Genomic DNA, 25000 nt, shown 5'->3' on the forward strand with positions numbered 1-25000 from the left:
GTTATAGAGGGGAAATATCTACCTTCCCCACTCTGAAAGGTTACAGAAAGGAAATATCTACCGTCCCCACTCTGAAAGGTTACAGAAAGGAAATATCTACCGTCCCCACTCTGAAAGGTTACAGAAAGGAAATATCTACCGTCCCCACTCTCCAGGGTTACAGAAAGGAAATATCTACCGTCCCCACTCTCCAGGGTTATAGAAAGGAAATATCTACCGTCCCCACTCTGAAAGGTTATAGAAATTAACTATCTACCTTCCCCACTCTCCAGGGTTATAGAAATTAAGTATCTACCGTCCCCACTCTGAAAGGTTATAGAAATTAAATATCTACCTTCCCAACTCTCCAGGGTTATAGAAATGAAATATCTACTGTCCCCATTCTGAAAGGTTACAGAAAGGAAATATCTACCGTCCCCACTCTGAAATGTTACAGAAAGGAAATATCTACCGTCCCCACTCTGAAAGGTTATAGAGGGGAAATATCTACCTTCCCCACTCTGAAAGGTTACAGAAAGGAAATATCTACCGTCCCCACTCTCCAGGGTTATAGAAAGGAAATATCTACCGTCCCCACTCTGAAAGGTTACAGAAAGGAAATATCTACCATCCCCACTCTCCAGGGTTATAGAAAGGAAATATCTACCGTCCCCACTCTGAAAGCTTACAGAAAGGAAATATCTACCGTCCCCACTCTGAAAGGTTACAGAAAGGAAATATCTACCGTCCCCACTCTGAAAGGTTACAGAAAGGAAATATCTACCATCCCCACTCTGAAAGGTTACAGAAAGGAAATATCTACCGTCCCCACTCTGAAAGCTTACAGAAAGGAAATATCTACCGTCCACACTCTGAAAGGTTACAGAAAGGAAATATCTACCGTCCCCACTCTGAAAGGTTACAGAAAGGAAATATCTACCGTCCCCACTCTCCAGGGTTATAGAAAGGAAATATCTACCGTCCCCACTCTGAAAGGTTACAGAAAGGAAATATCTACCGTCCCCACTCTCCAGGGTTACAGAAAGGAAATATCTACCGTCCCCACTCTCCAGGGTTACAGAAAGGAAATATCTACCGTCCCCACTCTCCAGGGTTATAGAAATGAAATATCTACTGTCCCCACTCTGAAAGGTTATAGAAATTAAATATCTACCTTCCCCACTCTCCAGGGTTATAGAAAGGAAATATCTACCGTCCCCACTCTGAAAGGTTACAGAAAGGAAATATCTACCGTCCCCACTCTGAAAGGTTACAGAAAGGAAATATCTACCGTCCCCACTCTGAAAGGTTACAGAAAGGAAATGTCTATTGTCCCCACTCTGAAAGGTTACAGAAAGGAAATATCTACCGTCCCCACTCTGAAAGGTTACAGAAAGGAAATATCTACCGTCCCCACTCTGAAAGGTTACAGAAAGGAAATATCTACCGTCCCCACTCTGAAAGGTTACAGAAAGGAAATATCTACCGTCCCCACTCTGAAAGGTTATAGAAAGGAAATATCTACCGTCCCCACTCTCCAGGGTTACAGAGTGGAAATATCTACCGTCCCCATTCTCCAGGGTTATAGAAAGGAAATATCTACCGTCCCCACTCTGAAAGGTTATAGAAAGGAAATACCTACCTTCCCCAACTCTGAAAGGTTACAGAAATGAAATATCTACCGTCCCCACTCTGAAAGGTTATAGAAAGGAAATATCTACTGTCCCCACTCTGAAAGGTTATAGAAAGGAAATATCTACCTTCCCCACTCTCCAGGGTTATAGAAAGGAAATATCTACCGTCCCCACTCTGAAAGGTTACAGAAAGGAAATATCTACCGTCCCCACTCTGAAAGGTTATAGAAAGGAAATATCTACCGTCCCCACTCTCCAGGGTTATAGAAAGGAAATATCTACCGTCCCAACTCTCCAGGGTTATAGAAAGGAAATATCTTCCGTCCCCACTCTCCAGGGTTATAGAAAGGAAATATCTACCGTCCCCACTCTGAAAGGTTATAGAAAGGAAATATCTACCGTCCCCAACTCTAAAGGTTATAGAAATGAAATATCTACCGTCCCCACTCTGAAAGGTTATAGAAAGGAAATATCTACCGTCCCCAACTCTGAAAGGTTACAGAAAGGAAATATCTACCGTCCCCACTCTGAAAGGTTACAGAAAGGAAATATCTACCGTCCCCACTCTGAAAGGTTACAGAAAGGAAATATCTACCGTCCCCACTCTGAAAGGTTACAGAAAGGAAATATCTACCTTCCCCACTCTCCAGGGTTATAGAAAGGAAATATCTACCGTCCCCACTCTGAAAGGTTACAGAAAGGAAATATCTACCGTCCCCACTCTGAAAGGTTACAGAAAGGAAATATCTACCGTCCCCACTCTGAAAGGTTACAGAAAGGAAATATCTACCGTCCCCACCCTCCAGGGTTATAGAAAGGAAATATCTACCGTCCCCACCCTCCAGGGTTATAGAAAGGAAATATCTACCGTCCCCACTCTCCAGGGTTATAGAAAGGAAATATCTACCTTCCCCACTCTGAAAGGTTACAGAAAGGAAATATCTACCGTCCCCACTCTGAAAGGTTACAGAAAGTAAATATCTACCGTCCCCACCCTCCAGGGTTATAGAAAGGAAATATCTACCTTCCCCACTCTGAAAGGTTACAGAAAGTAAATATCTACCGTCCCCACTCTCCAGGGTTATAGAAAGTAAATATCTACCATCCCCACTCTGAAAGGTTACAGAAAGGAAATATCTACCTTCCCCACTCTGAAAGGTTATAGAAATGAAATATCTACCATCCCCACCCTTCAGGGTTATAGAAAGGAAATATATACCGTCCCCACCCTCCAGGGTTATAGAAAGGAAATATCTACCGTCCCCACCCTCCAGGGTTATAGAAAGGAAATATCTACCGTCCCCACCCTCCAGGGTTATAGAAAGGAAATATCTACCGTCCCCACTCTCCAGGGTTATAGAGGGGAAATATCTACCTTCCCCACTCTGAAAGGTTACAGAAAGGAAATATCTACCGTCCCCACTCTGAAAGGTTATAGAAAGGAAATATCTACCGTCCCCATTCTGAAAGGTCTCAGAAAGGAAATATCTACTGTCCCCACTCTGAAAGGTTACAGAAAGGAAATATCTACCGTCCCCACTCTCCAGGGTTATAGAGGGGAAATATCTACCTTCCCCACTCTGAAAGGTTACAGAAAGGAAATATCTACCGTCCCCACTCTGAAAGGTTACAGAAAGGAAATATCTACCGTCCCCACTCTGAAAGGTTACAGAAAGGAAATATCTACCGTCCCCACTCTCCAGGGTTACAGAAAGGAAATATCTACCGTCCCCACTCTCCAGGGTTATAGAAAGGAAATATCTACCGTCCCCACTCTGAAAGGTTATAGAAATTAACTATCTACCTTCCCCACTCTCCAGGGTTATAGAAATTAAGTATCTACCGTCCCCACTCTGAAAGGTTATAGAAATTAAATATCTACCTTCCCAACTCTCCAGGGTTATAGAAATGAAATATCTACTGTCCCCATTCTGAAAGGTTACAGAAAGGAAATATCTACCGTCCCCACTCTGAAATGTTACAGAAAGGAAATATCTACCGTCCCCACTCTGAAAGGTTATAGAGGGGAAATATCTACCTTCCCCACTCTGAAAGGTTACAGAAAGGAAATATCTACCGTCCCCACTCGCCAGGGTTATAGAAAGGTAATATCTACCGTCCCCACTCTGAAAGGTTACAGAAAGGAAATATCTACCGTCCCCACTCTCCAGGGTTATAGAAAGGAAATATCTACCGTCCCCACTCTGAAAGCTTACAGAAAGGAAATATCTACCGTCCCCACTCTGAAAGGTTACAGAAAGGAAATATCTACCGTCCCCACTCTGAAAGGTTACAGAAAGGAAATATCTACCATCCCCACTCTGAAAGGTTACAGAAAGGAAATATCTACCGTCCCCACTCTGAAAGCTTACAGAAAGGAAATATCTACCGTCCACACTCTGAAAGGTTACAGAAAGGAAATATCTACCGTCCCCACTCTGAAAGGTTACAGAAAAGAAATATCTACCGTCCCCACTCTCCAGGGTTATAGAAAGGAAATATCTACCGTCCCCACTCTGAAAGGTTACAGAAAGGAAATATCTACCGTCCCCACTCTCCAGGGTTACAGAAAGGAAATATCTACCTTCCCCACTCTCCAGGGTTACAGAAAGGAAATATCTACCGTCCCCACTCTCCAGGGTTATAGAAATGAAATATCTACTGTCCCCACTCTGAAAGGTTATAGAAATTAAATATCTACCTTCCCCACTCTCCAGGGTTATAGAAAGGAAATATCTACCGTCCCCACTCTGAAAGGTTACAGAAAGGAAATATCTACCGTCCCCACTCTGAAAGGTTACAGAAAGGAAATATCTACCGTCCCCACTCTGAAAGGTTACAGAAAGGAAATGTCTATTGTCCCCACTCTGAAAGGTTACAGAAAGGAAATATCTACCGTCCCCACTCTGAAAGGTTACAGAAAGGAAATATCTACCGTCCCCACTCTGAAAGGTTACAGAAAGGAAATATCTACCGTCCCCACTCTGAAAGGTTACAGAAAGGAAATATCTACCGTCCCCACTCTGAAAGGTTATAGAAAGGAAATATCTACCGTCCCCACTCTCCAGGGTTACAGAGTGGAAATATCTACCGTCCCCATTCTCCAGGGTTATAGAAAGGAAATATCTACCGTCCCCACTCTGAAAGGTTATAGAAAGGAAATACCTACCTTCCCCAACTCTGAAAGGTTACAGAAATGAAATATCTACCGTCCCCACTCTGAAAGGTTATAGAAAGGAAATATCTACTGTCCCCACTCTGAAAGGTTATAGAAAGGAAATATCTACCTTCCCCAACTCTGAAAGGTTACAGAAAGGAAATATCTACCGTCCCCACTCTCCAGGGTTATAGGAATGAAATATCTACCTTCCCCACTCTGAAAGGTTACAGAAAGTAAATATCTACCGTCCCCACTCTCCAGGGTTATAGAAAGGAAATATCTACCGTCCCCACTCTGAAAGGTTACAGAAAGGAAATATCTACCGTCCCCACTCTGAAAGGTTATAGAAAGGAAATATCTACCGTCCCCACTCTCCAGGGTTATAGAAAGGAAATATCTACCGTCCCAACTCTCCAGGGTTATAGAAAGGAAATATCTTCCGTCCCCACTCTCCAGGGTTATAGAAAGGAAATATCTACCGTCCCCACTCTGAAAGGTTATAGAAAGGAAATATCTACCGTCCCCAACTCTGAAAGGTTATAGAAATGAAATATCTACCGTCCCCACTCTGAAAGGTTATAGAAAGGAAATATCTACCGTCCCCAACTCTGAAAGGTTACAGAAAGGAAATATCTACCGTCCCCACTCTGAAAGGTTACAGAAAGGAAATATCTACCGTCCCCACTCTGAAAGGTTACAGAAAGGAAATATCTACCGTCCCCACTCTGAAAAGTTACAGAAAGGAAATATCTACCTTCCCCACTCTCCAGGGTTATAGAAAGGAAATATCTACCGTCCCCACTCTGAAAGGTTACAGAAAGGAAATATCTACCGTCCCCACTCTGAAAGGTTACAGAAAGGAAATATCTACCGTCCCCACTCTGAAAGGTTACAGAAAGGAAATATCTACCGTCCCCACCCTCCAGGGTTATAGAAAGGAAATATCTACCGTCCCCACCCTCCAGGGTTATAGAAAGGAAATATCTACCGTCCCCACTCTCCAGGGTTATAGAAAGGAAATATCTACCTTCCCCACTCTGAAAGGTTACAGAAAGGAAATATCTACCGTCCCCACTCTGAAAGGTTACAGAAAGTAAATATCTACCGTCCCCACCCTCCAGGGTTATAGAAAGGAAATATCTACCTTCCCCACTCTGAAAGGTTACAGAAAGTAAATATCTACCGTCCCCACTCTCCAGGGTTATAGAAAGTAAATATCTACCATCCCCACTCTGAAAGGTTACAGAAAGTAAATATCTACCGTCCCCACTCTCCAGGGTTATAGAAAGTAAATATCTACCGTCCCCACTCTCCAGGGTTATAGAAAGGAAATATCTACCATCCCCACTCTGAAAGGTTACAGAAAGTAAATATCTACCGTCCCCACTCTCCAGGGTTATAGAAAGTAAATATCTACCGTCCCCACTCTCCAGAGTTATAGAAAGTAAATATCTACCTTCCCCACTCTGAAAGGTTACAGAAAGTAAATATCTACCGTCCCCACTCTCCAGGGTTATAGAAAGTAAATATCTACCGTCCCCACTCTCCAGGGTTATAGAAAGGAAATATCTACCATCCCCACTCTCCAGGGTTATAGAAAGGAAATATCTACCGTCCCCACTCTGAAAGGTTACAGAAAGGAAATATCTACCGTCCCCACTCTGAAAGGTTACAGAAAGGAAATATCTACCGTCCCCACTCTCCAGGGTTATAGAAAGGAAATATCTATCGTCCCCACTCTGAAAGGTTATAGAAAGGAAATATCTACTGTCCCCACTCTGAAAGGTTATAGAAAGGAAATATCTACCTTCCCCAACTCTGAAAGGTTACAGAAAGGAAATATCTACCGTCCCCACTCTCCAGGGTTATAGGAATGAAATATCTACCTTCCCCACTCTGAAAGGTTACAGAAAGTAAATATCTACCGTCCCCACTCTCCAGGGTTATAGAAAGGAAATATCTACCGTCCCCACTCTGAAAGGTTACAGAAAGGAAATATCTACCGTCCCCACTCTGAAAGGTTATAGAAAGGAAATATCTACCGTCCCCACTCTCCAGGGTTATAGAAAGGAAATATCTACCGTCCCAACTCTCCAGGGTTATAGAAAGGAAATATCTTCCGTCCCCACTCTCCAGGGTTATAGAAAGGAAATATCTACCGTCCCCACTCTGAAAGGTTATAGAAAGGAAATATCTACCGTCCCCAACTCTGAAAGGTTATAGAAATGAAATATCTACCGTCCCTACTCTGAAAGGTTATAGAAAGGAAATATCTACCGTCCCCAACTCTGAAAGGTTACAGAAAGGAAATATCTACCGTCCCCACTCTGAAAGGTTACAGAAAGGAAATATCTACCGTCCCCACTCTGAAAGGTTACAGAAAGGAAATATCTACCGTCCCCACTCTGAAAGGTTACAGAAAGGAAATATCTACCTTCCCCACTCTCCAGGGTTATAGAAAGGAAATATCTACCGTCCCCACTCTGAAAGGTTACAGAAAGGAAATATCTACCGTCCCCACTCTGAAAGGTTACAGAAAGGAAATATCTACCGTCCCCACTCTGAAAGGTTACAGAAAGGAAATATCTACCGTCCCCACCCTCCAGGGTTATAGAAAGGAAATATCTACCGTCCCCACCCTCCAGGGTTATAGAAAGGAAATATCTACCGTCCCCACTCTGAAAGGTTATAGAGGGGAAATATCTACCTTCCCCACTCTGAAAGGTTACAGAAAGGAAATATCTACCGTCCCCACTCTGAAAGGTTACAGAAAGTAAATATCTACCGTCCCCACCCTCCAGGGTTATAGAAAGGAAATATCTACCTTCCCCACTCTGAAAGGTTACAGAAAGTAAATATCTACCGTCCCCACTCTCCAGGGTTATAGAAAGTAAATATCTACCATCCCCACTCTGAAAGGTTACAGAAAGTAAATATCTACCGTCCCCACTCTCCAGGGTTATAGAAAGTAAATATCTACCGTCCCCACTCTCCAGGGTTATAGAAAGGAAATATCTACCATCCCCACTCTGAAAGGTTACAGAAAGTAAATATCTACCGTCCCCACTCTCCAGGGTTATAGAAAGTAAATATCTACCGTCCCCACTCTCCAGGGTTATAGAAAGTAAATATCTACCTTCCCCACTCTGAAAGGTTACAGAAAGTAAATATCTACCGTCCCCACTCTCCAGGGTTATAGAAAGTAAATATCTACCGTCCCCACTCTCCAGGGTTATAGAAAGGAAATATCTACCATCCCCACTCTCCAGGGTTATAGAAAGGAAATATCTACCGTCCCCACTCTGAAAGGTTACAGAAAGGAAATATCTACCGTCCCCACTCTGAAAGGTTACAGAAAGGAAATATCTACCGTCCCCACTCTCCAGGGTTATAGAAAGGAAATATCTACCGTCCCCACTCTGAAAGGTTATAGAAAGGAAATATCTACCGTCCCCACTCTCCAGGGTTATAGAAAGGAAATATCTACCGTCCCCACTCTGAAATGTTACAGAAAGGAAATATCTACCGTCCCCACTCTGAAAGGTTACAGAATGGAAATATCTACCGTCCCCACTCTGAAAGGTTACAGAAAGGCATTAAATCAATTAAGCTATTTGGTTTCAGACTGAGGACAGACAGACATGGTTTTAGGGAAAGAAATGAAAATAAAAACACAGGTAAATATAAAAATGATAGCTCAGGGTTCTCTCATGCTCCATGTTGAATGTTATGAAGCAGAGAACATTTTAAATAATTGCCTACTAGATACAGTATATCATACATTTCACACAGACAGATATTTTGTGATGATTGTTACGATCTTAACAACTGCAGTGTACTAATAGACTCATTAAACAGAGCCTGAAGCAAAGACTCACCCAGGGCCTCCTTAGCCACTTGTCATGGTTAGATCTCTGTCAGACAGAGTACATAGAGAATCTAGATACAGATATATAATTAGTCTTCAGTTCATCTTGTTTACCTCGCAGTATTTGTTAGATCCACTGCTATATAATAATGAATAATAATGAATTTATATATTTATAAAGCACATTTCTCACACTCGAGGTGCTAAAAGGTATTGCATAAATAATATTTATTCCCTGAATCAAAATCAAATCCAATTGTATTTGTCACATGCTCTGAATACAACAGGTGTAGTAGACCTTACTGTCAAATGCTTACTTACAAGCCCTTAACCAACAATGCAGTTTTAATTAAGAAAAATATTTACTAAATAAAATGTAAAAAAGAAAATGTTTAAAGAGTAACAATAAATAACAATAATGAGTCTATATACAGGTGGCACTGGTACCGAGTCGCGAAACCGAAATCGAGGAAGCCTACGTTTTGTCAAAGATCTCATCTTCTGACTGAGACGGATAACTTTTACTGATCAACATTAAGTCTATGTGGTTTCCTTCATTACTAGATAGATTTACAACCTGAACAAGACACTTGATGTTGAAAAAGAAGCATACTCTACAGTGTTACATTCTGTTACGTTCCTCCAGTTTGTTTTCTTTTGCAGTTCTTCACACCTGTCCCCAACGATGTGGCAGTCCTGTTTCTCCGTGTTGTCTGTCTGCCAAAGCCTTGTGTCTCTGTTCTGTGTCACGTAGAGTCACACTGAGGCTGTGTCTCAGATGGCACCCTATTCCCAGGGCTGGATGTGTGTAGGGAGTAGGGTGCCATTTCAGATGCAACCTGGGATATACCATTGTGAGGGGGGCGGCTGGGGGACATTTCAATATGAAGGAATGCTTTGGGGCGGGTGGGGGAGGGTGGCACAAAGTGAGTAATCCTAACTGTTGTTTACAAAATGCATGTAAATACTAATGTCACATCTTTCAGCTGGGAAAAGGCATGTGTCTCAGCATACTAAATATTTCTTAATATACAGTACAGTATGTTATATACCTAGGAGATATAACATCGCGTCACACTAATGATGATAAAATTAGAGAATGATGGAATGACCAAACCCATGCCTGCTCTCTCTGCTTTGCTTGGTTAGTCTCTAGTCTTTCGACCTGTTTCTCATATTTCTATGTGACGGATCGATGCATGATGCTACAGTTACATCTGATAGATGATACCTAGCAGTGGTTAAGCCTCACCCTCCTCTTCCTCGGCCCACCGCAGGATGAAGAGTGGAGGCAGCAAGGCTTGGGGGAACAACCAGGATGGAGTGGTGGCCAGCCAGCCTGCCCGCGTGGTGGACGAACGCGAACAGATGGCCATCAGTGGAGGATTCATCCGCAGGTGAGGGAGGGGTTGTGGTTGGGGGGTGGTGGGGGGGTGATGTGGAGGAACCGGTGGGTTGTTGATGTAGGGACCAGGGATATCCTGTTATTTATAATTGTGGGAGCTGTAGAGACCAGTGATATCCTGTTATATAGAGTTGAGGGAGCTGTAGGGACCAGGGATATCCTGTTATATAGAGTTGTGGGAGCTGTAGGGACCAGGGATATCCTGTTATATAGAGTTGAGGGAGCTGTAGGGACCAGGGATATGCTGTTATATAGAGTTGTGGGAGCTGTAGGGACCAGGGATATCCTGTTATATAGAGTTGGGGAGCTGTAGGGACCAGTGATATCCTGTTATATAGAGTTGAGGGAGCTGTAGGGACCAGGGATATCCTGTTATATAGAGTTGGGGAGCTGTAGGGACCAGTGATATCCTGTTATATAGAGTTGGGGAGCTGTAGGGACCAGTGATATCCTGTTATATAGAGTTGAGGGAGCTGTAGGGACCAGGGATATCCTGTTATATAGAGTTGTGGGAGCTGTAGGGACCAGGGATATCCTGATATATAGAGTTGGGGAGCTGTAGGGACCAGTGATATCCTGTTATATAGAGTTGGGGAGCTGTAGGGACCTGGGATATCCTGTTATATAGAGTTGGGGAGCTGTAGGGACCAGGGATATCCTGTTATATAGAGTTGTGGGAGCTGTAGGGACCAGGGATATCCTGTTATATAGAGTTGTGGGAGCTGTAGGGACCAGGGATATCCTGATATATAGAGTTGAGGGAGCTGTAGGGACCAGTGATATCCTGTTATATAGAGTTGGGGAGCTGTAGGGACCAGGGATATCCTGTTATATAGAGTTGGGGAGCTGTAGGGAAAGGGCAGTGTGATGGGAGAAAGAATGTCTACAGGTATGGCGATAGGGAGAGGGGGGGTAAACAGATAGAGGTGGAGGTCCTGAACGATTTCCATATGAAGCTTTAAAGGTGTGTGTAAGGACGATAGGGGTTGTGAGCAGTAGTTACCATCTGCTGGTATGATGGGGGTAGTGTAGAACATTTTGTTGAGGGTAAACAGGGTGTTGTTTAGCCAGCTGTTTGGGCAGGAGGCTGGGGTTCTCAGGTTCTCAGGAGCAGGAGAAATCAAAGGTGAATTATGTACAGGACAGGATGGGACACTACCTTTATAAACTCTATTGTTAAACCAATATGTGTGTGTGCGTGTGCGTCTACGTGTACGTGTGTGTGCATGTGCATGTGTGTGTGTGTGTATGAGCTTCAATTCAGTTCCTTGACCAGGTGTGTGTTTCTTCCACAGGGTAACGGATGATGCCAGGGAAAATGAGATGGATGAGAACCTGGAGCAGGTGGGAGGCATCATCGGTAACCTGCGCCACATGGCCCTGGATATGGGCAACGAGATCGACACGCAGAATCGCCAGATCGACAGGATCATGGAGAAGGTACTGCTGGTGGTCCTCTGCTGGTCCTCTATTGGTCCTCTTTTGATCCTCTATTGGTCCTCTATTGATCCTCTATTGGTCCTCTATTGATCCTCTATTGGTCCTCTATTGGTCCTCTATTGATCCTCTATTGGTCCTCTATTGGTCCTCTATTGATCCTTTATTGGTCCTCTATTGGTCCTCTATTGATCCTCTATTGATCCTCTATTGATCCTCCATTGATCCTTTATTGTCCTCTATTGATCCTCTATTGATCCTCCATTGATCCTCTATTGATCCTCTATTGATCCTCTATTGATCCTCTATTGATCCTCCATTGATCCTCTATTGATCCTCTATTGATCCTCTATTGATCCTTTATTGGTCCTCTATTGGTCTTCTATTGTCTATCTGCTATTATTTAGAGTTGTTGTCCGAATATCTTTACTTCACATGACAAACAAGAGTCATTAGCCTCACATGTCAAAATGTTATTATCTGCAAAACAGAACCACAAATAACTAATGTTCCTCTCTCTCTCGCTCTCTCTTTCTCCCCTTTCTTTGTACAGGCTGATTCCAACAAGACCAGGATTGATGAAGCCAACCAGCGGGCCACAAAGATGCTGGGCAGTGGCTAAGCTCCCGGAGCACGTTGCTTCTCCCGCAAGCGCAGTTTGTCACAAGGCGCAAACATGCTTTTATCATGGTATTTACCTTCTAGGTTTGCACACATGCACATATCACCTCCCCCCATTGTAAATGTTGTTATGTGTATTGTCTGTCTCGCTTTTTCAATGATTGTCCTCGTAAACAAAAGTATTTCTTATACTCCGTATCATTCATTCCAAAGGTTGTATATAGTGCTGACTCGATGGCTCTAGCTCACTTGTGAAGTTTTTATTCTCTTTATCAAATATATATATCTATATCTATATATATATATGATGTATATATTATATATATATCATAGATATGTATAAAGGTACACTGCTGGATAACAAGTATAATAGGAATGCTATACAAGCTGTTTTTCCTTTTCAGTATATCAGTATTGTCTTAGTAAAACTGTGTCATTCCATCAGCTGCTGTCATGCTCCTTATTTTGATGTTGTCATGACGAATGAAGAAGAGGAAACAAATAAGATGATAACAAACGATAGTAAATTCAAAAAGCACTTACGTACAATCACTGTCTTTGGTTCCTTTCCCTCACCGCAATTATCATGAGTTACTGTTTAGACAATGTGCAACTAGATTTGCTGTAATAGACATTGCATTCCAAGTGATGTGAATTGTGCGTTCTGCATGACAAATGGTAGATTTTAGAGTCATATACATAAAACCTGTCTTAAAAATATATAAAAACAATAACATGGCAGTAGCAAAGTTGACAAAAGCATGCTCAGTATTAGGACACAGTTGAACGTTCCATACTCTCCTGCAAGTTTGCAATAGTGCCACTATTCCTGTCAAAATATATTTACAGACTGTGACCATCGTTGTAAAATAATGCAAAATGATCTTAACGTGAAGACATGATGATGGAAGAATGAGGATGTGGCTGTAACCGCAAAAAATGATGTTTTTTTCTAAATGAATATGCAGTTCGGTGAAGATATGGAATACGTGCTGAAGGGTGAGCTACTGGTTGTGTGTTGTATCATAGATTTTGGATGCTCTGAAAAAATGAACAAATTACACATTGTTTGCAATGTAAAGCAAAGACACGTATTTCTGAGAGACCTTACTTTTATAAGAAGACTGTATCCTGTTAGTTTAATCTCCCCGTGTGGTTTGTTATTGGTCAAATAATAATGATAACTTAATAAAATGAATATCATAATAATAATATTGTTTTGAAACAAAAAATGACATACAAAAGTTTTGTTTGCTTCTGTACTTTTAGAGCTATGCACACCAAATCACCAAGATGTTGAGTAGTTAGAATAATATGATGAAGAAATACCTTCTCTGAATGACACAATAGATTCAACTGTGAGATTGATGTCCTCAAAACGCATGTGATATTCAAACTCCCTCTGTATCCTGTCAGTTTGTGAAGTCGTGGAACATTTTGTAGCTAGCTGAATTGATTAAAAGTAATAAACCCTATTCTCTGTGCTCTGTGTTAATTGGTCTTTATTTATCTTGTCAATCAATGGTTCGTCTCTGTAGAAAAACAGTTGCTAATACAGTTGAAGTCGGAAGTTAACATACATGCCAAATACATTTAAACTCTGTTTTTCACAATTCCTGACATTCAACCATAGTAAAAAATTCCCTGTCTTAGGTTAGTTAGGATCACCACTTTATTTTAAGAATGTGAAATGTCAGAATAATAGTAGAGAGAAGGATTTTTTTCAGCTTTAATTTCTTTCATCACATTCCCAGTGGGTCAGAAGTTTACATGCACTCAATAAGTATTTGGTAGAATTGCCTTTAAATTGTTTAACTTGGGTCAAATGTTTCGGATAGCCTTCCACAAGCCTCCCACAATAAGTTTGGTGAATTTTGGCCCATTCCTCCTGACAGAGCTGGTGTAACTGAGTCAGGTTTGTAGGCCTCCTTGCTCGCACATGCATTTTCAGTTCTGCCCAGACATTTTCTATAGGATTGAGGTCAGGTCTTTGTGATGGCCACTCAATACCTTGACTTTGTTGTCCTTATGCCATTTTGTCACAACTTTGTAAGTATGCTTTGGGTCATTGTCCATTTGGAAGACCCATTTGCGACCAAGCTTTAACTTCCTGACTGATGTCTTGAGATGTTGATTCAATATATCCACATCATTTTCCTTCCTCATGATGCCATCTATTTTGTGAAGTGCACCAATCCCTCCTGCAGCAAAGCACCCCCACAACATGATGCTGCCACCCCCGTGCATCAAGGTTGGGATGTTGTTCTTCGGCTTGCAAGCCTCCCCCTTTTTCCTCCAAACATAACAATGGTCAAACAGTTATATTTTTATTTCATCAGACCAGAGGACATTTCTCCTAAAAGTATGATCTTTGTCCCCATGTGCAGTTGCAAACTGCAGTCTGGCTTTTATATGACGGTTTTGGAGCAGTGGTTTCTTCCTTGCTGAGCGGCCTTTCAGGTTATGTTGATATAGGACTCGTTTTACTGTGGATATAGATACTTTTGTACCTGTTTCCTCCAACATCTTCACAAGGTCCTTTGCTGTTGTTCTGGGATTGATTTGCACTTTTCGCACCAAAGTACGTTCATCTCTAGGAAACAGAACGTGTCTCCTTCCTGAGCGGTATGACAGCTGCGTGGTTCCATGGTGTTTATACTTGGGTACTATTGTTTGTACAGATGAACGTGATACCTGCATGCGTTTGGAAATTGCTTCCAAGGATGAACCAGACTTGTGGAGGTCTACAATTTTTTTTCTGAGGTCTTGGCTGATTTCTTTTGATTTTCCCATGATGTCAAGCAAAGAGGCACTGTGTTTGAAGGTAGGCCTTGAAATGCATCCACAGATACACCTCCAATTGACTCAAATGATGTCAATTAGCCTTTCAGAAGCTTCTAAAGCCATGACATCCTTTTCTGGAATTTTCCAAGCTGTTTAAAGGCACAGTCAACTTAGTGTATGTGAACTTCTGACCCACTGGAATTGTAGTACAGTGACACAGTAAACAATTGTTGGAAAAATGACTGGTGTTGTGCACAAAGTAGATGTCCTAACCGACTTGCCAAAACTATAGTTTTGTTAACAAGAAATTTGTGGAGTGGTTGAAAAACGAGTTTTAATGACTCCAACCTAAGTGTATGTAAACTTCTGACTGCAACTGTATATGTCTGTCTTTATCTGTTAGTCAGACTCACCAGGACAAAGACATCAATATCGTTTCACCCACACTGACATACAGTATAACAGCAACATAATATACATCTAAATGTGTATGAACATTTAAGGTATATTGAACGGTATGTGTAATCTGAACATTACCCCCAGTATAGAGTAACAGTGCCTTCAGACAGTACTCTATCCAGACCCCTTGACATTTTGTTGTTACAGCTTGAATATTTTTCTCACCCATCTACACCCATCTAATTCCCCATAAAGGCAAAGTGAAAACATGTTTTTTGACATTTTAGCAAATGTATTGAAAATTAAATACAGAAATACCTCATTTACGTACAGTACCAGTCAAAAGTATGGACACAGCTACTCATTCCAGGGTTTTTCTTTATTTTTATGTAGAATAAGAGTGAAGACATCAAAACTATGAAATACATGGAATCATGTAGTAACCAAAAAAAGTGCTAAACAAATCTAAATATATTTTAGATTTGAGATTAACCACCCTTTGCCTTCATGATAGCTTTGTACACTCTTGGCATTCTCTCAACCAGCTTCATGAGGTAGTCACCTGGAATGCATTTCTTCCTTTCCTGTGGTGGTCCTCATGAGAGCCAGTTTAATCATATTGCTTGATGGTTTTTGCGACTGCACTTGAAGAAACTTTAAAAGTTCTGATCGTCTTTAAATCTAGCTGGGTAGATAGCCAATGAGCTGAGCTAAACGGCAATACGCCATGTTTATGTGTTGCAAGACCAACCCATGTAGTAAGCTTCAGCGTAAAGTGAGTAATTCGCTATTGAAGTTTCATACCGGAAGAAGCTACGCATGTTACGCACTGCAGTGTTTGGTGAATGCGCAGATTCAGCTGTTTATATATCAATCATTATGACGAGTAAGTCAGGGAAAGCTAAATCTAAGTCTAGATATACAGATGTACACACAATTTTAGAATAAATTGATTGGGAAGGTGAGACAGAGATTGTTGTAGGACGCTTCATTTAGCGATTGTGGAGGAATATTTTTTGAACGGGAGAGGACATCGTTTTGGACTGGTAAGTTCTTATCATGCTAATGCCCTTGTTTGAAATTAATAATATAAAATATTATTTGTGATTTTTATTTTATTTATTTAGAAGCAATATATAAACATGTAATGTCATGAAATGTGAGATGCGTGTGTCTGCCGCCCCACCCCACCCCCACATGAAATAGCCTATTTGAGGCTGTTGAGGGGAGGGCAGGACCACATCAATTGCTAAAGTGAAATGGAGAAAGTAAATACAGCTGGTCTGTTGTAAGATAATAGAGACAGTAGATCTAGCTGAAATGTTATAATATAAAATAGACAGTAGATCTAGCTGGTCTGTCATAATATAAATGAGACAGTAGATCTAGCAGGTCTATAATAATATTTTCAACCTTATGTTCCCTGTACTCTCTATATATCTGTTTATTATACCTGTTGATACAGGGCTCATATGTGAAACTATTCTAACTGAACATTTTCTTTCACAGTGACACTGACTCCGAATGGGAGTCTTATCCGGTGTCGTGTGTGAATTTAAGTATGCTCTCTCTAATTCTCTTTTTCTCTCTCTCGGAGGACCTGAGCCCTAGGACCATGCGTCAGGACTACCTGGCATGATGACTACTTGCTGTCCCCAGTCCACCTGGCCTTGCCGCTGTTCCAGTTTCAACTGTTCTGCCTTCGGCTATGGAACCCTAAATGGTTCATTTTTACTCTTGAGGTGCTGTCCTGTTGCACCCTCTACAACCACTGATCTCCACCCGGCACAGCCAGAAGTGGACTGGCCACCCCTCATAGCCTGGTTCCTCTCTAGGTTTCATCCTAGATTTTTGCCTTTCTAGGGAGTTTTTCGTAGCCACCGTTGCTTCTACACCTGCATTGCTTGCTGTTTGGGGTTTTAGGCTGGGTTTCTTTACAGCACTTTGAGATATCAGCTGTTGTAAGAAGGGCTATATAAATACATTTGATTTGATTTGGTAAATGCCAGAGGGAACAATGAATGTAGACAAATACAGGCAAATCCTTGATGAGAACCTGCTTCAGAGTGAAAACGCCCTTAGACTGGGGACGAAGATTTACGTTCCAACAGGACAATGACCCCAAACATACAGCCAAAACAATGTTGGAATGGCTTAGGAACAAGAATGTGAACGTCCTTGAGTAGTCCAGCCAAAGCTCAGACTTGAATCCCATCGAAGCTCACAATCTAACTTTTCCTGCAGTGGGCTAAATCAGGGTCACAGAGTGTTTCTTGGTAGTTGTAACGCTCAATGAGTGAATAGGTGTGGAGTCAGGCGCAGAGAGCAAAGGATGCGGGAAAAACACGCTTTAATGTCCAAAAATAATCACAGGAACAAAATAGTATACCAAACCAGGTATAACTACAGAACAAAAGTACCCTATCGTGAAAATACAAGGACAGCGAGAAACCCAAATGAAAACACTAACCACTCTAACACATACAGATGAACAAGCCCGCACAAACAGAAGCGGGCTGAACGAACCTAAATAACCCCACCCTAACAACCAAACAAGGAACAGGTGAAACCAATTAGACAAAACCAAACGAACACAGAACAAAGGATCGGTGGCAGCTAGTAGACCGGCGACGACGACCGCCGAGCGCCACCCGAGCAGGAAGGGGAGTCACCTTCGGTAATATTCGTGACAGTAGTCTTAAATAAATCTTTGAAATAAAAGTATACACCTCACACACATGGTTATGGGCATACAAAAAGAAGACACCTGTACCACCTGAAATGTATACAATGTTGAGCTTGCGTCTCAGTATTACACTTTCTATACATCACAGGAGACTGAAATATAACACAACTGTAATTGCCGCCAAAGGTGCTTCTTCAAAAGGGGTGTGAATACTTGTGTAAATTAGATATTTCTGCATTTCCTTTTCAATACATTTGCTAAAATTTCTACAAATATCTTTTCACTTTGTCATTATGGGGTATTGTGTGTGGAGGTGTGAGAAAATAAATATATTTAATCCATTTTGAATTCTGACTGTAACACAGCAAAATGTGTATTAAGTCAATGGTATGAAAGCACTGTATAACTTGACTGATATTATTAATGGAAATATACATATATTGTACTATACCATCCAGCTTTATGGAGTTATGCATGTACTTAAATCATTTTTAATATGAGCCAATTGTTACCTTCATTAAAGGTAACAATTGGGTTGTGTTCCAAACAGAACCCTATTACCTATGTAGTGCACCACGTTGTACCAGGGCCTATATAGGGTATAGGGTGTGATTTGGGACACAGCCCCAGGAGTCAGCATCCGGTGGACTTTTGGAAGGTCTCATTAGTTAGATGAATGTGATGGTGGTGTTTCAAAATTATAATCAATCATCCTTCCACACTTCATATTAGATTCTAATGGCTAGACAACACAGCACAACATCCCCCAGGCAAACACACACACACACACACACACACACACACATGCACAGACACACTCCTGCACACAGACACACACACACACATAAACACATGCACACAGACAGACACACACACAGACAGACACACACACACACACACACATGCACAGACACACTCCTGCACACAGACGCACACCTGCACACAGACACACACACACAGACACACACACACACACACACAGACAGACACACACACACACACATGCAACCAATCGATCACTCTTATCATCTCTGATACAGACCTTTTACTTTGTGTATCACTGTTTATAGAGTTTTGTGGATTATTTTTTATCCCAAGGAAGAAAACATTATATTTACAACATGTATGATATCCCAAGAAAGAAAAACAACATTATTACTGTGACTGTCTAAATAAATGTATTCCAAAATATAAATGTGCCTTATACTGTATTACACAATTATATTCCTGTCTTCTTCACAAGAACAACCTTGTAGATCATTTTGAGTTGCCTTATGCCACACAAAACTGCAATATCTCTTATGAGAGAACGTCAGTTCTTAGAGGGCAGTCTGCATATTTCTGCCAAACCGTTGAATCAGACCAAGCTGCTACAGAGACAGAGCGCATGATGCTGCATCTATTCTGTAGCTTCCAGTGAGATAAATCAGGATAAAGGAAACATTGGGGAAAACAAGTGCTGCTGCAATACGACGCAATCACTATACACTGTACTGTAGCTTCTCCATTATTCATAACAGAAGTACATCTAGTGAGAAGAAGAGAGGAGGAGAAGAGAGGAAGAGAGGAGGAGAGGGGATGGGGAAGAATGGAGAGGAGGGGAGAGGAGAGGGGAGGAGGGGAAAGGAGGAGAGGGGAGGGGAAGAGGGGGGGAGAAGGGGAGGAGGGGGGAGGAGAGGGGAGGGGAGGAAGAGAGTGGAGGAGGAGATTGAAGGAGGAGAGGAGCAGGGGGAGGAAAGAAGGAGACAAGGAGAGGGGAGAGGAGGGGAAGAGGAGGAGAGAGGAGGAGGGGAGAGGAGCAGGGGAGGAGGAGGAGAGAGGAGGAGTGGAGAGGAGGAGGGGAGAGGAGCAGGGGAGGAGAGAAGGAGAGGAGGAGAGGGGAGAGGAGGAGAAGAGGAGGAGAGAGGAGGAGGGGAGAGGAGCAGGGGAGGAGGAGGAGAGAGGAGGAGGGGAGAGGAGGAGTGGAGAGGAGGGGAGGAGGAGGAGAGAGGAGGAGTGGAGAGGAGGAGGGGAAGAGGAGGAGAGAGGAGGAGGGGAGAGGAGCAGGGGAGGAGGAGGAGAGAGGAGGAGGGGAGAGGAGCAGGGGAAGAGGAGGAGAGAGGAGGAGGGGAGAGGAGCAGGGGAGGAGGAGGAGAGAGGAGGAGGGGAGAGGAGGAGGGGAGAGGAGCAGGGGAGGAGAGAAGGAGAGGAGGAGAGAGGAGAGGAGGGGAAAAGGAGGAGAGAGGAGGAGGGGAGAGGAGCAGGGGAGGAGAGGTACAGCGATACTGATCAATAACTTTAATTTTCTATTCATTTATATTTGTGATACCTTTTAGTAACATAAACATATTACATTCTATCAGTGGAGGCTCCTCAGAGGAGGAAGGGGAAGACCATATCCTCAGTGAATAAAAAATAAAAAAATTGTGAGACATTTAAAACATCATTTTTAGAGAAAACTATAAATATATTCAGGTCAACAAATAATTGATTAAAAGACACTGTTTTGCAATGAAGGCCTACAATAACCTGAACAGCACTCTGTAGGGTAGCACCATGGTGTAGCCGGAGGACAGCTAGCTTCTGTCCTCCTCTGGGTACACTTGACTTCAATACAAAACCTAGGAGGCACATGGTTCTCACCCCCTTTCATAGACTTACACGGTAATTATGACAACTTCTTGAGGACGTCCTCAACCTATCAGAGCTATTGCAGCATGAGCTGACATGTTGTCTACCCAATCAAAAGATCAAATAATGAATCTAGTACTGAAGGCATAAGCTACAGCTAGCTAGCACTGCAATGCATAACATGTAGTGAGTAGTTGACTCAAAGAGAGAGAAAGACAATAGTTAAACAGTTTTTAACAAATATATTTCCTCAAAAATGAAGGAGAAGCAAGAGAGAGAGAGAGAGAGCTATATTTAGTCATTTCTTTTCACTTTCACTTGCTTAGCTAGCAAATGTAGCTAGCTAGTTTAGCCTACTCAAACACCCGGCTCAAACAGAGGAATGCTATGTTAGCTAGCTGGCTATGACTAGGTAAGCCTTTGAGTTTACTAATTTATTGCCACTGGGGCCCGTCGGTGGGTAACTGCTGAACTGTTTAATGACTGTACGCTGTTTGTTTATGGCTATTATGACAGTCAACTGTGTTTCTGTGTGATCAGGAGTGTATTCATTCTGCCGATTCTGTTGAAAAACGTTTCAAATGGAACAAATCGGAGACAAACATACCTGAATTTATCCAATAGAAACTCTTGTTTGCAACTGCTAATTATTACACCCTAAACCAGCTAGATGCAGGCAAGAGTCTGGAAGGCGGTATTGAACGTGTCACTGTCTCTCACCTAAAAAACTTATCTCGGCCTGTGTGCACCTACGTTGTAAACTTTAGTTCATAGGCTAGGTTGCAGCAACCTCATGATTGGTATAGGGAAAAATCATGTAGTAGCCTAAACCTATCAATGTTACATTGAACTGGGTGAATAAAATATGAAAGACAGTCATCCAAGACAGTGGCGATTTTAGCATATAAATCTTGGTGGGGCCAGCAAAGCCACCACACAACACAACAATGCATGAATTGCACTATAACGATGACAAACAGTGACCACAAACTGGGCCTACACATAAAGCTGTCCCAACAGCAGAGCTTTCTTTTCAGCACCAAGGAGTGAATCCTTACCACCACTACACCTGGCTATCAGCGGAGCCTTGTCTGGCAGTCTGGCAGTTTATTAAGCCTCATTTAAGAAAATATTGTGGCAGACTGCAGGGAGAAGTGAGGGGAGCGGTAATTGAGGAGAGATAATTTGCAGGTCGCTGGCTCAGACCCAAGCCTTATATGGACTTCCTGCCCCAACGAGGCAAGACTGTGACTCGTTAAGCCAGAGAGTGCTTGGGGATAAAGGAGGAAGTAGCCTGCACAAAGGGGCAGAGGAGGTGAGAGACAAGGGAGGTATGAAGAGCGAGAGAAACGAGAGCAAAATCTGTGAGATTGCCCATTGTGACCTGGACTGTCGGACTACCCCCTGGTGTACCAGACCGGATTGGCTGAGAACCCGAGTGTGAGGACTACCCCTGGTGTACCAGACCGGATTGGCTGAGAACCCGAGTGTGAGGACTACCCCTGGTGTACCAGACCGGATTTGCTGAGAACCCGAGTGTGAGGACTACCCCTGGTGTACCAGACCGGATTGGCTGAGAACCCGAGTGTGAGGACTACCCCCCTGGTGTACCAGACCGGATTGGCTGAGAACCCGAGTGTGAGGACTACCCCTGGTGTACCAGACCCGATTGGCTGAGAACCCGAGTATGAGGACTACCCCCCTGGTGTACCAGACCGGATTGGCTGAGAACCCGAGTGTGAGGACTACCCCTGGTGTACCAGACCGGATTGGCTGAGAACCCGAGTGTGAGGACTACCCCTGGTGTACCAGACCCGATTGGCTGAGAACCCGAGTGTGAGGACTACCCCCCTGGTGTACCAGACCGGATTGGCTGAGTGTGAGGCTGAGTGTGAGGTGTTGGGGAATAATCAGAATTGGTTGGTAACATAGGTAAGATGTTTTATATTCATCATATGTTTGTTACTTCTCATCAAGAATGTTATTTTTGTATAATACTGTGGCAGGATTGCAGTATCTGTTCTATGTCAAGACTAAGTTGCATGGGCCGCAGAGAGGGGAGAGGTCAATGTGTCATCATGTGTAAACATATATTTTGCTCCACTGTGTCTGTGTGCCAGTCACTCCCTACTTTTCCATCGGGGAAAGGAGGATGGCAGTGTCTGGAATCATTCTATCCTCTTCGTGAGCTTGTCCAGGATTGGTTGTATTTAGAGTTGGTTGTATCTAAATGACAATTTGATATATGCCTGTTGATATGGAGGATTGGTTTATGGTTCTAGGGTTTGAGTAAGGCGACAAAGCTGAACGATTTATTATGTCTATGCTGTCTGACTATGTGTGTTCTTTGCTATTAAAGGATCTCAGTTGCAATGTAGGGGGGCTCTCAGATAATTCATTGATAGACACTGAATTTCCTGAGAGTCACAGGGTTGGGATAGAGCTCATATAATTAAAGATGGACTTTGATAACTAACTCTGACTTGTGTTGTGGTTTGCTACCATGATTTGGTAAATAGAGGACATTTCCACGACAGAGGACTACCCCCCTGGTGTACCAGATCGGATTGGCTGAGAACCCGAGTGTGAGGACTACCCCCCTGGTGTACCAGACCGGATTGGCTGAGAACCCGAGTGTGAGGACTACCCCCCTGGTCTACCAGATCGGATTGGCTGAGAACCCGAGTGTGAGGACTACCCCTGGAAAATGGAACGGACAAAGAGAACGGCTTGTGAACTGTGAGGTGATTGATAAATTCCACCTTCTTTCCCCGTGTTCCAAAATCCCTAAAACTTCCCCTTTGCATTATATTAGTGCTCCTGGTGCCTGTTTGGTTATTTAACTTGGTGATGTGGAAACCCCACACCCTTGATCCTGCTACAATATATACAAACAAAAAACATAGCTGACTTGTTTAAACAAATGTGGTTTCTGCTGAGAATTGAGATGTACAAACTATGGCATTAGGGAACAATGAGCTGATAAGAGGCAATCTGTAATTTCGATGAAGACAATGATGAGCGAGCTAAGACGGACGTAGACAATAACTATTTGTTCAGCACTTTTGAAATGTACTGTGACAGAATTCAGAACATCGGCCATTCTTGCAGTATTCTCCCTGTACACCAAGTCAGAACCGTAGGATAAATAAAAGGGGCATATAAGCAGACAATGAAAGCTCTTACAATATTCGATGATGACATTTCTCTAAAACAGACTATAGGCTACATGTGGACCACCAAGTCAGAACAGTCGGCTAAGTTATGAGGGGGAAGGGACCAAATTATTAGGGTGAGGCACATGAGCTACTAACAGCTTACTACACAACATACACTTAGTATTACTTTCTTAGCTACAGTATACATATCTCCCTGGTATATTACATCCTTTATGCAGCAGCATACAAGACATGTTTGTACTCACCGTTGTGCTTACTTGAACAGGAAGGTGGCGCAGCGGTCCTTCTTGTGGGCAACTGTGTCATCAAATTTTTGTCAGGGATCTTCAGGTCGGAGCTCACGAAAGAGGGCATAGTTCCCAACTTGGAATTCCGAGTTGGATGACGTGTTTTCCCAGTCAAAGCTCGTTTGTTTCTTAGTTCCCAGTTGTCTTGAACTCACTGAAGTCTGAGATTTCCCAGTTCTGAGTTTCCAGTTGTTTTGAACTCGGCAGAAGTCATGCTGAATTGACAGCATGGCCAATGTATTCAAGCTTTTCTGGACCATGGTGTTGCGTGTGAATGTTTATCCTTTTAAGATTAGAAAAGAGACCCTTAAAACCAGACTTGGACCACACACCCTCTCCACCTTACATCATGCGAAGCAAAATAGTCAAATCAAATTTTATTGGTCACATACACATGGTTAGCAGATGTTATTGCGAGTGTAGCGAAATGCTTGTGATTGCTTTGCAATGTTTGCAGTTAGCCACTGATTCCTTCCAAACCACTCACTGTTTATTTATTTTTACATTGTTTGCACACTGATATGTGGCACGTATTAATGCCAAAATAACATGCAAAACAGGCAAATTATTAATTATTATCCTATATGCTGTAATAAAAATAAGGCCATGCTCATAATTTTTTAAATCTTCCTCCCTTATCTTAAACGGCACCGGCCCCCGCTGCATTCTATGCAAATGGTTGTGGTGCCTGTGCAATAGATGTGTAATTACCATTTGACCATTTGATCACGTAATTTCTTAAATAAATAAATAAATAGCATAAAGTAAAGTGCTACCCACCAGTAAACAAGCCCTCCTCCAGTCCCCTCACTGCGTTCCAAATGGCACCTTATACATTATATAATGCTGTGGGCCCTGGTTCAAGCTAGTGCACTAAATAGGGACTAGGGTGCCATTTGGGATGCACCCAGTGCCATTTACAGCTCGGATGCTCCCTGCATCGTGACTGTG

At 42.6% G+C, this 25000-nt stretch overlaps 1 protein-coding gene across 2 annotated transcripts in view; it reads left to right on the top strand.

Moving 5' to 3' along the window:
* The window catches only part of LOC110522497 (synaptosomal-associated protein 25-A), a 42636-nt gene extending 29048 nt beyond the window's left edge, over positions 1 to 13588 (top strand). For both annotated transcript variants that reach the window (XM_090233476.1, XM_036976093.2), the window contains exons 6-8: positions 9919 to 10038; positions 11342 to 11486; positions 12037 to 13588. In XM_090233476.1, the coding sequence (XP_090089602.1) occupies positions 9919 to 10038; positions 11342 to 11486; positions 12037 to 12105 (334 nt within the window). In that variant the 3' untranslated portion in view covers positions 12106 to 13588. The remainder of the gene's footprint in view (positions 1 to 9918; positions 10039 to 11341; positions 11487 to 12036) is intronic.
* Positions 13589 to 25000: the final 11412 nt, after the last annotated feature.

Source organism: Oncorhynchus mykiss, chromosome 4 (genome assembly GCF_057628025.1).
Source record: "Oncorhynchus mykiss isolate SJ-2025 chromosome 4, ASM5762802v1, whole genome shotgun sequence".
Lineage (NCBI taxonomy): Eukaryota > Metazoa > Chordata > Actinopteri > Salmoniformes > Salmonidae > Oncorhynchus > Oncorhynchus mykiss.